The sequence below is a fragment of the Mus musculus genome, chromosome 7, assembly GCF_000001635.26.
Source record: "Mus musculus strain C57BL/6J chromosome 7, GRCm38.p6 C57BL/6J".
NCBI classification, from domain to species: domain Eukaryota; kingdom Metazoa; phylum Chordata; class Mammalia; order Rodentia; family Muridae; genus Mus; species Mus musculus.
Window position 1 is genome coordinate 122,527,507 of NC_000073.6, and position 17,724 is coordinate 122,545,230.

At 46.9% G+C, this 17,724-nt stretch overlaps 1 protein-coding gene across 3 annotated transcripts in view; it reads left to right on the forward strand.

Moving 5' to 3' along the window:
- The window catches only part of Prkcb (protein kinase C, beta), a 345,299-nt gene that overhangs the window by 238,403 nt on the left and 89,172 nt on the right, over positions 1 to 17,724 (forward strand). For all 3 annotated transcript variants that reach the window (XM_030242217.1, NM_008855.2, NM_001316672.1), the window contains 2 exons: positions 970 to 1,066; positions 17,127 to 17,273. In XM_030242217.1, the coding sequence (XP_030098077.1) occupies positions 970 to 1,066; positions 17,127 to 17,273 (244 nt within the window). The remainder of the gene's footprint in view (positions 1 to 969; positions 1,067 to 17,126; positions 17,274 to 17,724) is intronic.

The window sequence follows — 17,724 nt, forward strand, 5'->3', positions numbered from 1 at the left end:
ACACTGCTGAGTTTTAGGGAGAACTGTCAGGGAGGAAGAGTTTGGGAGCCTTGCCCTCACCTTTGCATGTCCTCTTTCCCTCCTCATTTTATTTTATTACCGGTGGCCAATATCCTAGCGGTCAAAAAATAAAGGAAAGCTCCCATGCACATTACCAGACCACCGGTGCTGTTCATGATGACAACGTTGGTGGTGTTTACTGAGGATTTCCACATTGCCTGGTGCTGCATTTGTTTCGCACACACACGGCCTTTCAGCTCTATGCAGAAAGGACTTTTATTCCAGCATGTAGATAAAAATACAGAGGCTCAGATGGACTTTGCATCCAAGGTTCTCCAAAGGATGTGAGGAGATGTAAGGAGGTGAGGTGGGAGCTAAGCAAAGCACTGTGCCATGCCAGGGCTTGATAGCATACCCACAGGGATACTGTAAGCCCCAACAGCCTCTGCGGAGAAAAATGGCACTGTGAGGTCTCTGGTTGTGTGTGGAAGGGAGAGGACCTGGGGGTTGGTCAGAGGGGAAGAGAGCAGGGAGGCCGGCTAGCATGACTCAGGAGAGAGCCACTGTGTGAGTGATGTAGCTCACAGAGCTCTGTGTGTGTGCCAGGCTGGTGCATGGCTGCCACAGGTCACATGCTGAGGTCCTCATGGGCCACCCTGTTTGAGGCAGAGTGTGTTGTTCCATGCTGAGTTGTATCTGGAGAGTCCCTTGTTTCGGGCTCCGCCGAGCAGGGCCAGGCATGCAAGTACTAAGCCCAGGCATGCAAGTACTAAGCCCAGGAATGCAAGTACATTACTAAGGCCAGCTTTCTGTGCATTGCGGAGACTTGAACTCGAGTTTCATGACAAGCACTTTACCTTCCTGAGCCATCTCCCCAGCCCGCAACACAGGATTTTAGGTAGACCTCCTGCTCAGCTTGATGCTGTTACACAGTCACAGACTGATCCCAACCTCTTTGTCTTTCCCTAGGTTCAAGTTACTAAGCCAGGAAGAGGGTGAATACTTCAATGTGCCCGTGCCGCCCGAAGGAAGCGAGGGCAATGAAGAGCTGCGGCAGAAGTTTGAGGTGAGATTTTGTTCTTCCATGGTTTCTAGGTAAACCAGATACACCGTATCTTTTTATCCTGTCCACGGTGCCAGACCTTTCAGGATTCTGAGCCTTTGCCATGCTTTTCCGGCTCCAAGAAAACTCCTACTTGGAGAGCGTGTGCCTTGGGGCGTCTTCTCTGTACTGGTTCAGACTCTGTGATGCTGATCTGGACTGGGAGGGTAATAATGGGAGTGGGGAAGAAGACAGAGCTAAGATTTATTTTGCATGAATTCTGAATTTGGGTCCGTTGTGGGTCTGGACTGTTCTCAAGTAGACTGACTATGGGGGACTCTACAAAAGCGCCTGTGGGCAGATGCTCACAAGTAATCATCCATTTTGTCCAACCCATGGGTCTGGGTGTGACCTTGGACTCTGCTGCTGTTGCTTCCTACTTCAGATAAGTTCCTTTTCTGTCTTTGGGACCAGGGCCCCTGTCATAGTTAGGGTTTCATTGCTGTGAAGGGACACCATGACCAAGGTAACTCTTATAAAGGAAAATATTTGATTGGGGCTGGCTTACAGTTTCAGAGGTTCAGCCCATTATCATCATGGTGGGAAGCATGCTGGTGTGTGGACAGACACGGTGCTGGGGGTGTGGTGGTGGTGGAGAGTTCCACATCTTGATCCTTAAGCAGCAGAAGGGGACTGTCTCCCACAGGAAGCCAGGAGGAGGCTGTCTTCCTCATTGGGTGGGGCTTGAGCGTATATCTGACCTCAAAGTCCTCCACAGTGATACACTTCCTCCAACAAGGCCACAGCTCCTAACAGTGTCACTCCCCATGGGTGAACCAATCAAACACAGGAGTCTGTAGGGGCCAAACCTACTGAAGCCACCACAGCTCCCTATTATCCTCTATTGTAAGGTAGCAGGTATGCAGTTATCTGCCAGTCTTGCAAAGGGAGAAGTTTGGGGAAAGGTGGGTGTAACTATGAATGACATAGGTGCATCACGTGACTTGAAAGTATTTCCATGTGGGAAATATGGTGCACAGCAGCTATATGAACAAGAAGTGAGGACTTAGTGTGGAGGTCAAGGGTTGAATTCCAGGTGAGTTTGGGGAAGACGGTGAGGTCAGAGGGTCTGGTTGGCATTGGCTTTAAGAAAGGCTTTGGTATTTACCCCAAGAAGCATGTTAGCTTCCCACTCAACTAGACACACAGTACTTGAGTACCCGTGGGTCTTCCACACAGCCTGGAGAATGGTAACGCTAACAATACTGTGGGGTCTCTGTGGACATGATTGGAATAAACACATTGGCCTTGGGGTTGCCAGTCATCCTCCCTCCCTCCGCTGCCACCATTTGAATCTGAAGTGTTCTCACAGGCTTAGGGTTTGAACACTTAGTCCCAGGTGGTAACTCTGTTTTGGGAAGTTTTAAGAACTACATCTGCTGAAAGAATTAGGCACTGGTAGTGGGTCCTTTTAGGTCTCTTGTCCCTAGCTAGGCTGTCTTTTCTCTGGTTCCTGTTCACTGTATTGTGAGCAGCTGTCCCTGCCACACATTCCCACCGCTGTGGTGTTCTGCCCAAGTGCACAGGGCCAGGAGACTGTGGGTAGATCCCTCTGAAACTGGGAGCCAAATACATTGTTTCTCCTTTAAGTCATGCCTATCAGGTGTTTGTCTCAGAGACACAGTGACTGACATATACAATGACCTTGGTCACTGAACTGCATTTTCTTTGTGTCTGTTGATCCCAGATAACTTCATAAAAGAAACTTTCTACCACACAGAGTTGTGAATTGGGTATTTTCAGGGATGAACTGGAAGGCAAGACTTCCAGAGAAATCCTTCTGGGCTGGCAGTGTCTGCTGGCTCGAGCGGTTATGATTATGGGTGGAAAAATAAAACAAAACAAAGACACAAGGCTGGCATTCTCTTGTAGGAAATGAAGCCTGAGCTTCACAAAATAATTTCTTCTGTCCTGGGGCAGCAGGGGTGACATTTCCAAACACCAAAGAAAACATTCTCTATGTGCATTGGAATAGAGCATTTGTCTAAGACAGTAATTGGCTTGAAGTACAGGGCTGTTTTATCTGCATGCGACAAAATATGTCCCTTTATCCCTAGCAGGAGCCTGCAAATACTTGTTTACGGCTGAGTTATAATCGCGCTATACCATAGTCGTTGATTTAAAAAAAAGAGCTTCCAACAGACTGAAATCACTGTCAGACACAAGCAGGGATTTTACTTGACCTTGAACGTGAGAAATGTAATCCCCACACAATAAGCAATTAGGACCCAGGATGAATCAAGAATTACCTTCAAACTTCTTATCAGGAGCAACTCGAGTGCTGAGTGACAGACTACGGGGGTTCCAGAATCGGGGTGACAGTGTACTGTGGTGGGGTGCCCTAGGTGCAATGAGAAGACAGTTCAGAATATCCTCTGGAGGGTGTCCTCTGCCCCTGGCCTTCCCTGTGGGCTGGGGAAGATCCTGTGATTTGGGTAGTTCAGAGTCAGTCATGTGACAGGCTCAGGGTTCTCATATTGAACAAAATACTTATGACACACCGTGTACCTACCTTGTCACACCCCTGAAAGTTACACTGGGACCACTCCCAACTATTCTCTTTCAGAAGAAGAAACTGAAGCCCAAGAAGGGAAGTAACTTTCCAGGGTACCAGAGCTAGCCATGGCCCTGGGTTTGAGCTTTTCTAGAAATAAATTATAAGGACCCAAAGCCTGGTCTGAAGGTACATTTATATTTCCAGTACTTGGGAGGCCAAGGCAGGATAGAGTTAATAACAAGCCTGGGCTACACAGTGAGGCCCTCTCTTAAAATCACCTGTCAGTCAAGTGATAGTAGTTGATTTGGGAACCGGACCCTTACAAGCCTTGTCAGGAGCAGGAGATGAGGGAAAGAAGAGGTGGGTAAGGACAGTGCCCCTTTATGTCAGTGAGAGATTGATTCCAGAGCCCTGTCCCCAGCAGATATCCAAATCTGGAGACACATAGAATGCCACTGTGTGTGTGTGTGTGTGTGTGTGTGTGTGTCCCTGTCCTCCCATGTACTTTAAACCAATGCAGATGATTTAGAATGTGTATTACATTGCAGTGGTTTCTAAATGGTCAGTACTGTATTGTTTTGGAATCAAAGGCAAGAGATCTCTGTAAATATCGACTATGGGGCGATTTTCCCCAACGTTTTGCTCCTGTGGCTGTGTGAATCTGCTGTTACTTACTGGGAGTGACTGTCAGATCAAGCTGTTGCTGCTATAAGCAGCTAGACTTGCCTGTCCTCCCCGCAACCCCCTAATAAAAGAAAACTAGGAGAGTTTCCTTGCTGAGTGTCCCTGTTCAGGGATGGAAGCTGGGGTCTTACCCACAGCCCTCTTCACTCACTCTTGGAGGTACTTACCCCTAGTAAGATGATTGGGGGTGGGCAGCAGCCCAGAGCTTTCAACTCTGTAACATATCTGACACTATGGAAAGATGACATGAGGACTGAATGACATCATGCCTCTAGAAGCACCTAGTGTGTCATAAGCATTCAGATGTCCAACACTGGTAATAGTGTTGCCAGATCCTCTCTGGGAGCCAACCAAGATCAGCACATCCTCTGGGGGTAGGTGGGAGCCTCTCTAGGCATTCCATGCCTTCTGACCTTGTGGGGTAGCTGGGAGTGCACTTGGAGGGGTGGGGTAACAAAGGGTCCTGAAGTCAGGACAGGTGTTGATCATCTGAGATAGAACGTGGAGCCTTTGTGGTTCCCTAGGATATAATGCAAAGTGACACACTCCACTTGGAACGGATGCTTTCTGCTTCAATTCTGCACAGGCTTCTCTGGCTCCAAATTGCAAACATGAAAGGCAGCCACGGGTGGATGGTCGTTTCTGCTGTGACTTTCATTTTGTATTGCCCTCTCTTTGATGCAGGACCTGGGCAGCACCTGCAAGTCTGGGATCTATAGAGAGATGTGCGACAGGCTCTTGTCCTCAGAAGGCTCCCAGGGTCAGGGGAACAGCCCCCCATGGTTTCAGGAGCCGTGCAGATAATAAGGAGAAAGCCCAGGCTACTGAGTGTTGCTAGGCTTTCTTCTAAAGAGAAAGCCTCTTGTTTAGAAGAGGCTGGGAGTCTGGTTTTGTAGTTTTGTTTTTAGTCGTAAGGAGAGAACACAGGGCCTCGTGCACTGTTAAGAAAGTACTCAACTACTGAGCCATATCACCACCCCAAGTCTAGATTTTTATACGACCTCTCCTGATCTTCAACAGTTGACATCTGATTTAAATATTAAAGTAACAGCAAATGTTGGGCAGAACAGATTTCTTATTTAGATTCTAGATATTGAATTAATAGACTGTTTCTGTAACCAAGTGCTGAGTGTAGGCAATTTAAAAGAAAGGATCCCTCACACACACACACACACACACACACACACACACACACACACACACATGTTTTGGAGGCTTAAAGGTTGCATGGCCCTATCCATGTGGTCTCTGGTGAGAACCACCTTCTCTGGGTCCTGCTGTTTGAGAAAAAAAGAAAAAAAATAACTGGATGCGTGCAGAAGGGGCTCAGCACAACAGTGACTTTGCTTTCTAAAGGCTGCTCTGGGGAGAAATAACTTTATGAAACCAGCATTTCTTCCCAAGGGGGGCATCCTAGGCATGCACACGTCTCTCAAGGTCCCACCTCTTAAAGGTTATATCACCTCTCATGCCATATACTGTAGACCAAACCTCCAGCACATGATCCTTATCTAAACCGCAGCACACAAACACAGCCCCCCCCACCCCAAAGATTTTTAAAATTTGGTTATTTGGGGGCTTGGAGAGATGTCTCAGTGGTTAAGAGTACTGGTTGCTTTTCCAGAGGACACAAGTAGAATTCCAGCACACCCTATGTGTCTCACAGCTATCTGTAACTCTTGTTCCAGGGACTCTGACGTCCTCTTTTGGGCTCCACAGGCCCTGCATGCACGCAGTGTACTGACACACATGCACATAAAAGAAAAATCAGATGTAAGAGGAAAAAATTCCAATTTCAGTCAGTTGCAGCAAATTCAAATGGAAAAAGCATGAGCTCTCTCCTTTTGTTTCAAAGGGGATCATGTATTAGAACCTCCTAGTGGACGCACATGTGCCCAATGGCTGGGCGGAAGTAGAGAGAGAGGCAAGAGTCCAATGCATCATGAGTCAGCTACCAAGTAATAGAAGACAAAGCAACGAAGCAATGAGACAGTGAGGGAAGCTTGTATCAGCCAAGGAACAGGAGGCTGGAGGGGAGATTCAGGATGGCATGAGGATGTGGTCCAAGAAAGACAGGCAGCCCTTGTCCAGACTCCTGTCTTACGGGAAGTCTCCACCCAGAAGAGATGGTCTCATGTCTGACCTATCTCCTCCTGGGACCCCATCCTCCTGTCTCTCAAATGTTTTTGCCCTTAATTCATGCGTGCTGCTTGTTGGGTATCTTAGGCTTAAATATTAACACGTCTTACTATAAAAAAAAAACTAGTTTGAGGACTGAGCCAATTGCTTCATTAGTAGCCTCAAACGGCAACAACACACAACAACAGGAGAAAGATCAATGCCATTAATGCATTCTCAGCAACCCAGTGAGGGCTTCCTGGTGTGTACAACCTTGTAGAGGGGCTTCAAGAATGTTCTGATGAGAGGAGGGAGGGGGACGTGAAAGGGTTTTTGCACTTTGATTCTATTTGGATGAAATTCAAGAACAGAGAAATCTGACCTACAAGAATAGAAATGAGAGCAAAGGTTGCCTTCGTTGTTAGTTAGAGATCAGCTGCAAACCTCCTTAGGGATTTGGACTTGTTCTGTATCTTGTTTGGGGCATGGGTTAATGCCTATTGTCAAAATCCATCAGAAGGATGCACTTTAGATCTGTGCATTTAACTGCTTACACGTCAATTATTCATCTATTTTTATTTGTGTGTGGGTGTTCATGTATGTGCTGGTTGGTCCACATGTGTCTATGTACCCATGGAAGCCAGAAGACAACCTTGGGTGTCCTTCCTCAGACACCATCCATTTTTATTTTGAGACAGGATCTCTCATTGGCCTGGAACTCACAGAGTAGGCTAAGCTGCTGCCCAGTGAACTCCAGGGAACCATCCTCCCATCTCTACCTCCCCAGCCCTGGGATTGCCAGCATGTATCACCATGCCCAGCTTCTTATTAATGTAGATTCTGAGGCAGGAATTCAGGTTTGTGTGTTCGCAAGGCAAACATTTTACCAACTGAGCTATCTCCCCAGGTCCCAACTTCAATATTTTAAGACACTAATTAAGAAGATGGAAAACACTGAGAGCTTTGCAGTCTCGCTCACTGAGTGTCGGTAGCGGGATCCATAGCACGAGGAGGAGACAGATCTGACATGGCCTTTGTGTGGAAGGAACATGGCTCCCCACTCTCTAAAATCACACTTCAAAGCTCTTCCGTCTCCTCACCCAGCCCCTCAAACATACTTCTCCCCCAGGTGGAAAGACCCGCAAGTGCCCAGGGGCTTGGAATGGAGATTCTCCGTTTCTGCTTTCCCTTCTCCCTCTCCGTGTCTGCCCCACAGTGAAGGAATCCACGTCCCACAACCATCCACTTCATTCTACCCACCTTGAAAACCCATAATCCAGCAGAGTCCCCACAAGTGCCATCTGATAACTACAGCCCCCTTCTGCATGGCCTCTAAACCATCAACTGGTTTCTTCCACTTTACCAGAGTGACCTTCTTTGTAGGCTGGCACCATGGTCCTGCTGAAAAGCCTTTTTTTTTTTTTCCATTTTTTATTAGGTATTTAACTCATTTACATTTCCAATGCTATACCAAAAGTCCCCCATATCCACCCACCCCCACTCCCCTGCCCACCCACTCCCCCTTTTTGGCCCTGGTATTCCCCTGTACTGGGGCATATAAAGTTTGCAAGTCCAATGGGCCTCTCTTTCCAGTGATGGCCGACTAGGCCATCTTTTGATATATATGCAGCTAGAGTCAAGAGCTCCGGGGTACTGGTTAGCTCATAATGTTGTTCCACCTATAGGGTTGCAGATCCCTTTAGCTCCTTGGCTACTTTCTCTAGCTCCTCCATTGGGAGCCCTATGATCCATCCATTAGCTGACTGTGAGCATCCACTTCTGTGTTTGCTGGGCCCCGGCATAGTCTCACAAGAGACAGCTACATCTGCGTCCTTTCAATAAAATCTTGCTAGTGTATGCAATGGTGTCAGCGTTTGGATGCTGATTATGGGGTGGATCCCTGGCTATGGCAGTCTCTACATGGTCCATCCTTTCATCTCAGCTCCAAACTCCGTCTCTGTAACTCCTTCCATGGGTGTTTTGTTCCCAAATCTAAGGAGGGGCATAGTGTCCACACTTCAGTCTTCATTCTCCTTGAGTTTCATGTGTTTAGCAAATTATATCTTATATCTTGGGTATCCTAGGTTTGGGGCTAATATCCACTTATCAGTGAATACATATTGTGTGAGTTTCTTTGTGAATGTGTTACCTCACTCAGGATGATGCCCTCCAGGTCCATCCATTTGGCTAGGAATTTCATAAATTCATTCTTTTTAATAGCTGAGTAGTACTCCATTGTGTAGATGTACCACATTTTCTGTATCCATTCCTCTGTTGAGGGGCATCTAGGTTCTTTCCAGCTTCTGGCTATTATAAATAAGGCTGCTATGAACATAGTGGAGCATGTGTCCTTCTTACCTGTTGGGGCATCTTCTGGATATATGCCCAGGAGAGGTATTGCTGGATCTTCCGGTAGTACTATGTCCAGTTTTCTGAGGAACCGCCAGACTGATTTCCAGAGTGGTTGTACAAGCCTGCACTCCCACCAACAATGGAGGAGTGTTCCTCTTTCTCCACATCCTCGCCAGCATCTGCTGTCACCTGAATTTTTGATCTTAGCCATTCTGACTGGTGTGAGGTGGAATCTCAGGGTTGTTTTGATTTGCATTTCCCTGATGATTAAGGATGTTGAACATTTTTTCAAGTGCTTCTCTGCCATTCGGTATTCCTCAGGTGAGAATTCTTTGTTCAGTTCTGAGCCCCATTTTTTAATGGGGTTATTTGATTTTCTGAAGTCCACCTTCTTGAGTTCTTTATATATGTTGGATATTAGTCCCCTATCTGATTTAGGATAGGTAAAGATCCTTACCCAATCTGTTGGTGGACTTTTTGTCTTATTGACGGTGTCTTTTGCCTTGCAGAAACTTTGGAGTTTCATTAGGTCCCATTTGTTGATTCTCGATCTTACAGCACAAGCCATTGCTGTTCTGTTCAGGAATTTTTCCCCTGTGCCCATATCTTCAAGGCTTTTCCCCACTTTCTCCTCTATAAGTTTCAGTGTCTCTGGTTTTATGTGAAGTTCCTTGATCCACTTAGATTTGACCTTAGTACAAGGAGATAAGTATGGATCGATTCGCATTCTTCTACACGATAACAACCAGTTGTGCCAGCACCAATTGTTGAAAATGCTGTCTTTCTTCCACTGGATGGTTTTAGCTCCCTTGTCGAAGATCAAGTGACCATAGGTGTGTGGGTTCATTTCTGGATCTTCAATTCTATTCCATTGGTCTACTTGTCTGTCTCTATACCAGTACCATGCAGTTTTTATCACAATTGCTCTGTAGTAAAGCTTTAGGTCTGGCATGGTGATTCCGCCAGAAGTTCTTTTATCCTTGAGAAGACTTTTTGCTATCCTAGGTTTTTTGTTATTCCAGACAAATTTGCAAATTGCTCCTTCCAATTCGTTGAAGAATTGAGTTGGAATTTTGATGGGGATTGCATTGAATCTGTAGATTGCTTTTGGCAAGATAGCCATTTTTACAATGTTGATCCTGCCAATCCATGAGCATGGGAGATCTTTCCATCTTCTGAGATCTTCTTTAATTTCTTTCTTCAGAGATTTGAAGTTTTTATCATACAGATCTTTCACCTCCTTAGTTAGAGTCACGCCAAGATATTTTATATTATTTGTGACTATTGAGAAGGGTGTTGTTTCCCTAATTTCTTTCTCAGCCTGTTTATTCTTTGTATAGAGAAAGGCCATTGACTTGTTTGAGTTTATTTTATATCCAGCTACTTCACCGAAGCTGTTTATCAGGTTTAGGAGTTCTCTGGTAGAATTTTTAGGGTCACTTATATATACTATCATATCATCTGCAAAAAGTGATATTTTGACTTCCTCTTTTCCAATTTGTATCCCCTTGATCTCCTTTTGTTGTCGAATTGCTCTGGCTAATACTTCAAGTACTATGTTGAAAAGGTAGGGAGAAAGTGGGCAGCCTTGTCTAGTCCCTGATTTTAGTGGGATTGCTTCCAGCTTCTCTCCATTTACTTTGATGTTGGCTACTGGTTTGCTGTAGATTGCTTTTATCATGTTTAGGTATGGGCCTTGAATTCCTGATCTTTCCAAAACTTTTATCATGAATGGGTGTTGGATCTCGTCAAATGCTTTTTCTGCATCTAACGAGATGATCATGTGGTTTTTGTCTTTGAGTTTGTTTATATAATGGATTACATTGATGGATTTTCGTATATTAAACCATCCCTGCATCCCTGGAATAAAACCTACTTGGTCAGGATGGATGATTGCTTTAATGTGTTCTTGGATTCGGTTAGCGAGAATTTTATTGAGGATTTTTGCATCGATATTCATAAGAGAAATTGGTCTGAAGTTCTCTATCTTTGTTGGATCTTTCTGTGGTTTAGGTATCAGAGTAATAGTGGCTTCATAAAATGAGTTGGGTAGAGTACCTTCTACTTCTATTTTGTGAAATAGTTTGTGCAGAATTGGAATTAGATCTTCTTTGAAGGTCTGATAGAACTCTGCACTAAACCCATCTGGTCCTGGGCTTTTTTTGGTTGGGAGACTATTAATAACTGCTTCTATTTCTTTAGGTGATATGGGACTGTTTAGATGGTCAACTTGATCCTGATTCAACTTTGGTACCTGGTATCTGTCCAGAAATTTGTCCATTTCGTCCAGGTTTTCCAGTTTTGTTGAGTATAGCCTTTTGTAGAAGGATCTGATGGTGTTTTGGATTTCTTCAGGATCTGTTGTTATGTCTCCCTTTTCATTTCTGATTTTGTTAATTAGGATTTTGTCCCTGTGCCCTTTAGTGAGTCTAGCTAAGGGTTTATCTATCTTGTTGATTTTCTCAAAGAACCAACTCCTCGTTTGGTTAATTCTTTGAATAGTTCTTCTTGTTTCCACTTGGTTGATTTCACCCCTGAGTTTGATTATTTCCTGCCGTCTACTCCTCTTGGGTGAATTTGCTTCCTTTTTTTCTAGGGCTTTTAGATGTGTTGTCAAGCTGCTAGTATGTGCTGTCTCCCGTTTCTTCTTGGAGGCACTCAGCGCTATGAGTTTCCCTCTTAGAAATGCTTTCATTGTGTCCCATAGGTTTGGGTACGTTGTGGCTTCATTTTCATTAAACTCTAAAAAGTCTTTAATTTCTTTCTTTATTCCTTCCTTGACCAAGGTATCATTGAGAAGAGTGTTATTCAGTTTCCACGTGAATGTTGGCTTTCCATTATTTATGTTGTTATTGAAGATCAGTCTTAGGCCATGGTGGTCTGATAGGATACATGGGACAATTTCAATATTTTTGTATCTATTGAGGCCTGTTTTGTGACCAATTATATGGTCAATTTTGGAGAAGGTCCCGTGAGGTGCTGAGAAGAAGGTATATCCTTTTGTTTTAGGATAAAATGTTCTGTAGATATCTGTCAGGTCCATTTGTTTCATAACTTCTGTTAGTTTCACTGTGTCCCTGTTTAGTTTCTGTTTCCACGATCTGTCCTTTGAAGAAAGTGGTGTGTTGAAGTCTCCCACTATTATTGTGTGAGGTGCAATGTATGCTTTGAGCTTTACTAAAGTGTCTCTAATGAATGTGGCTGCCCTTGCATTTGGTGCGTAGATATTCAGAATTGAGAGTTCCTCTTGGAGGATTTTACCTTTGATGAGTATGAAGTGTCCCTCCTTGTCTTTTTTGATAACTTTGGGTTGGAAGTCGATTTTATCCGATATTAAAATGGCTACTCCAGCTTGTTTCTTCAGTCCATTTGCTTGGAAAATTGTTTTCCAGCCTTTCACTCTGAGGTAGTGTCTGTCTTTTTCCCTGAGATGGGTTTCCTGTAAGCAGCAGAATGTTGGGTCCTGTTTGTGTAGCCAGTCTGTTAGTCTATGTCTTTTTATTGGGGAATTGAGTCCATTGATATTAAGAGATATTAAGGAAAAGTAATTGTTGCTCCCTTTTATTTTTGTTGTTAGAGTTGGCATTCTGTTCTTGTGGCTGTCTTCTTTTTGGTTTGTTGAATGATTACTTTCTTGGTTGTTCTAGGGCGTGATTTCCGTCCTTGTATTGCTTCTTTTCTGTTATTATCCTTTGAAGGGCTGGATTCGTGGAAAGATATTGTGTGAACTTGGTTTTGTCGTGGAATACTTTGGTTTCTCCATCTATGGTAATTGAGAGTTTGGCCGGGTATAGTAGCCTGGGCTGGCATTTGTGTTCTCTTAGTGTCTGTATAACATCTGTCCAGGCTCTTCTGGCTTTCATAGTCTCTGGTGAAAAGTCTGGTGTAATTCTGATAGGCCTTCCTTTATATGTTACTTGACCTTTCTCCCTTACTGCTTTTAATATTCTATCTTTATTTAGTGCATTTGTTGTTCTGATTATTATGTGTCAGGAGGAATTTCTTTTCTGGTCCAGTCTATTTGGAGTTCTGTATGCTTCTTGTATGATCATGGGCATCTCTTTTTTTATGTTTGGGAAGTTTTCTTCTATTATTTTGTTGAAGATATTAGCTGGCCCTTTAAGTTGAAAATCTTCATTCTCATCAATTCCTATTATCCGTAGGTTTGGTCTTCTCATTGTGTCCTGGATTACCTGGATGTTTTGAGTTAGGATCCTTTTGCATTTTGTATTTTCTTTGACTGTTGTGTCGATGTTCTCTATGGAATCTTCTGCACCTGAGATTCTCTCTTCCATTTCTTGTTTTCTGTTGCTTATGCTCGCATCTATGGTTCCAGATCTCTTTCCTAGGGTTTCTATCTCCAGCGTTGCCTCGCTTTGGGTTTTCTTTATTGTGTCTACTTCCCCTTTTAGTTCTAGTATGGTTTTGTTCATTTCCATCACCTGTTTGGCTGTGTTTTCCTGCTTTTCTTTAAGAGCCTGTAACTCTTTAGCAGTGCTCTCCTGTAAATCTTTAAGTGACTTATGAAAGTCCTTCTTGATGTCCTCTATCATCATCATGAGAAATGTTTTTAAATCTGGGTCTAGATTTTCGGTTGTGTTGGGGTGCCCAGGACTAGGTGGGGTGGGAGTGCTGCGTTCTGATGATGGTGAGTGGTCTTGATTTCTGTTAGTAGGATTCTTACGTTTGCCTTTCGCCATCTGGTAATCTCTGAAGCTAGCTGTTTTAGTTGTCACTGTTAAGAGCTTGTTCTTCAGGTGACTCTGTTAGCCTCTATGAGCAGACCTGGAGAACAGCACTCTCCTTAGTTTCAGTGGGCAGAGTATTCTCTGCAGGCAAGCTCTCTTCTTGCAAGGCAGGTACCCAGATATCTGGTGTTCGAACCAGACTCCTGGCAGAAGTTGTGTTCCACTCACTAGAGGTCTTAGGATCACGTGTGGAATCCTGTGTGGGCCCTTGCGGGTGTCAGGCAACTCAGCTGGCAAGGTAGCCGGGGCTCGAGTGGAGTGGAAGGAGTTTGTGCCCCAGATCAAGCCCGGGTAGCCTGCTTCCCTATGTACCGCAGTCTCAAGTTCCACGCGATTGGATTGGGGTAGGCGCTGTGTTCCACTCACCAGAGGTCTTAGGGTCCCGTGGGGAGTCCCGTGTGGGCCCTTGCGGGTGTTGGGCAAGACTCTGCTGTCAAGGTAGCCCGGGGCTCGAGTCTCGAGTCGAGCGGAAGGGACTTGTGCCCCAGATCAGGCCCGGGTAGCCTGCTTCCCTATGTACCGCAGTCTCAAGTTCCGCGCGATTGGATTGGGGCAGGCACTGTGATCCACTCACCAGAGGTCTTAGGGTCCCGTGGGGAGTCCCGTGTGGACCCTTGCGGGTGTTGGGCAAGACTCTGCTGGCAAGGTAGCCCGGGGCTCGAGTCTCGAGTCGAGCGGAAGGGACTTGTGCCCCAGATCAGGCCCGGGTAGCCTGCTTCCCTATGTACCGCAGTCTCAAGTTCCGCGCGATTGGATTGGGGCAGGCACTGTGATCCACTCACCAGAGGTCTTAGGGTCCCGTGGGGAGTCCTGTGTGGACCCTTGCGGGTGTTGGGCAAGACTCTGCTGGCAAGGTAGCCCGGGGCTCGAGTCTCGAGTCGAGCGGAAGGGACTTGTGCCCCAGATCAGGCCCGGGTAGCCTGCTTCCCTATGTACCGCAGTCTCAAGTTCCGCGCGATTGGATTGGGGCAGGCGCTGTGATCCACTCACCAGAGGTCTTAGGGTCCCGTGGGGAGTCCCGTGTGGACCCTTGCGGGTGTTGGGCAAGACTCTGCTGGCAAGGTAGCCCGGGGCTCGAGTCTCGAGTCGAGCGGAAGGGACTTGTGCCCCAGATCAGGCCCGGGTAGCCTGCTTCCCTATGTACCGCAGTCTCAAGTTCCGCGCGATTGGATTGGGGCAGGCACTGTGATCCACTCACCAGAGGTCTTAGGGTCCCGTGGGGAGTCCCGTGTGGACCCTTGCGGGTGTTGGGCAAGACTCTGCTGGCAAGGTAGCCCGGGGCTCGAGTCTCGAGTCGAGCGGAAGGGACTTGTGCCCCAGATCAGGCCCGGGTAGCCTGCTTCCCTATGTACCGCAGTCTCAAGTTCCGCGCGATTGGATTGGGGCAGGCACTGTGATCCACTCACCAGAGGTCTTAGGGTCCCGTGGGGAGTCCTGTGTGGACCCTTGCGGGTGTTGGGCAAGACTCTGCTGGCAAGGTAGCCCGGGGCTCGAGTCTCGAGTCGAGCGGAAGGGACTTGTGCCCCAGATCAGGCCCGGGTAGCCTGCTTCCCTATGTACCGCAGTCTCAAGTTCCGCGCGATTGGATTGGGGCAGGCGCTGTGATCCACTCACCAGAGGTCTTAGGGTCCCGTGGGGAGTCCCGTGTGGACCCTTGCGGGTGTTGGGCAAGACTCTGCTGGCAAGGTAGCCCGGGGCTCGAGTCTCGAGTCGAGCGGAAGGGACTTGTGCCCCAGATCAGGCCCGGGTAGCCTGCTTCCCTATGTACCGCAGTCTCAAGTTCCACGCGATTGGATTGGGGCAGGCACTGTGGTCCACTCACCAGAGGTCTTAGGGTCCCGTGGGGAGTCCCGTGTGGGCCCTTGCGGGTGTTGGGCAAGACTCTTGAAAAGCCTTTTAGAGGCAGCAAGGCATGCTCAGGAACGGTCAGGGCTTCCTGATGGAGTTGACAAGGTCCTCATAGCCCAGTGGTTCTGTCTCTGACACCTCTGCCTGGCCTTTGCGCTCCACCCAGCTGGGTCAATGTTTAGCTCACTCAGTGTGCTTGGATTTCTCACCTGCAAGTGTTGCATTGTTGCAAATACAGATTCTTCGTCTGGGTTAAAGCTGACATAGTTCTTGGAATGCAGCATGGAGGATGCAATCCCCTGCATGATGTGTCTTCTTTGAGCATCAGTATCTCTTTTGCTCCCTGATCTACCCTGAGCACCTACAGCAGGGCAGGGTGTATAGCAGACACCCAGTGGGAGCTCCCTGATTGGATGAGTCATCTTCATTGGTATTCAGAACCTCAGAAAGGGGTTGTGGGGGGCGGTGGGGGGGATGGCTCAGGTCCTAAAGCATCTGTGCAATCACAAGGACCTAGGTTTGACTCTTCACAAACGCATGTAAAGCCAGGTGTGCTTATTACATGCATTTGTAATCCCAGTGCTGCCATGGGGAGATGAGAGCCTGAGACAGCAGTCTCCCTAGAACTAACTCAAGAGCCAGCCAGCCTGGCTCACGTGGTGGCAAATGATAAGAGCGGCCTCGCCTCAGACAAAGTAGAAGATGAGGACTAACACCCAAGGTTGACCTCTTACTTCAGCTTGTGGACTGTGTCAGGCACATACTCACACCCCCACTTACCAGCCCCCTTCTCACACACACACCACCACTACCACTACCACCACCACACATACATAGAGAGACATAGGGAGAAGGAAGGAGGGAGGGAGGGAGGGAGAGAGGGAGGGAGGGAATGAGGGAGAGAGAGGGAGAGGGAGAGAAGGGAAGGGGGAGGGGAAAGGGGAGGAGGAGAGGAAGAGGGGAGAGAGGAGAGGGGAGAGGGGAGAGGGGAGAGGGAGACCAAACTCAAACTCAAGGAAGCATTTTGTTGCCAATCATCAAAACACATGAAATAAGAAACAACGATAATGGTGGCCATTCACACAAAGACAACATGCTGCTGTCAGGCTCACCCTGCAGGGGGACTGAGGTACAGAAAGGTTTATTTGTCAAGTGTGCTGTCTTGCTCCACATAATCATCCAGGTACCGGAGAATCAGTAAAAAACTAAACTGGCAAAGCCCCTGCCCTCTGGAAGCTTACATTCCGGTGTGAAGGGGAACAAAAATCTTGAAATAAGTCTGTGTGAAGAAAGCAATGTCAGTGAGGACAGAAATTACTCGGAACTGTTTAAGTTCGGCAACTGGGAAGGGCTCTTACAGAGGCTAGGCATTGTTGTGGGAGTGAGTGCTTACTCTTCAACAAGTGCGAGATCTTTGGCATCAGGTGACTCAGTTGTGTGAGAAGCTTCCTGGTGGCTACTGCGAAGCCTTGTAGGAAAGAAACCAGTATGGGTCCTCTAGGTGACAGAGGGATGCTAGCAGGCAGGGCTCATGGAGAGGGAAAGAAGTCAATGAATTCCAGAGCCCACAAGAAGGGAAACATCACAACTCCTGGACAAGAATGTGATTTGAGGGATAAAGAGAGAGATACAGGGGCCCAGGACGGTCTCAACCTTGTTCGTTTGTGGAGCGATGCACAGCACAGGATGTAGGAGTCACAGTATCTGCCGAGCACACGAGTCTCCCTTCCTACCAGTGTGTCTCCAGCCCTCATCCTGTGCTCTTTTCTTCCTCCAGAGAGCCAAGATTGGCCAAGGTACCAAGGCTCCAGAAGAAAAGACAGCTAACACTATCTCCAAATTTGACAACAATGGCAACAGGGACCGGATGAAACTGACCGATTTTAACTTCCTGATGGTGCTGGGGAAAGGCAGCTTTGGCAAGGTACAGTATGGCTTGGTGGCAACATCCACTCCGGATGGAACAGCTGTTCCTATGGTGGGGAGAGAGGGACATAAATAAACTCAGAGTGTAGCCTGACTGAATGTCATGAAGAAGACAAATAAAGGTATATGTTACCAACACACCTACCACTCACATGCTCTGAGAAGGAGACCTAAAGAATGGGAATGAGCCATACATTCAGAACAAGGACAGAAGGGCTGAGGATGTAGCTCAGTTATCAGAGTCCTCACCTAGTGTGCATGAGTTCTGATTTTGGTCTCTAGCATTACGTAAACCAGGCATAAAATTTGGGGCTCAGGTGGTAGAGGTAGAATGATCCTTCTCAGCTGCATAGTGAGTTCAAGGAGAGTCTGAAATACATGAGGCTCCAAATATAAGCCAGAGCAAGGAAAGGCTGTTCCAGCAGAGGGAACAGCAGTGCCAGCATCCC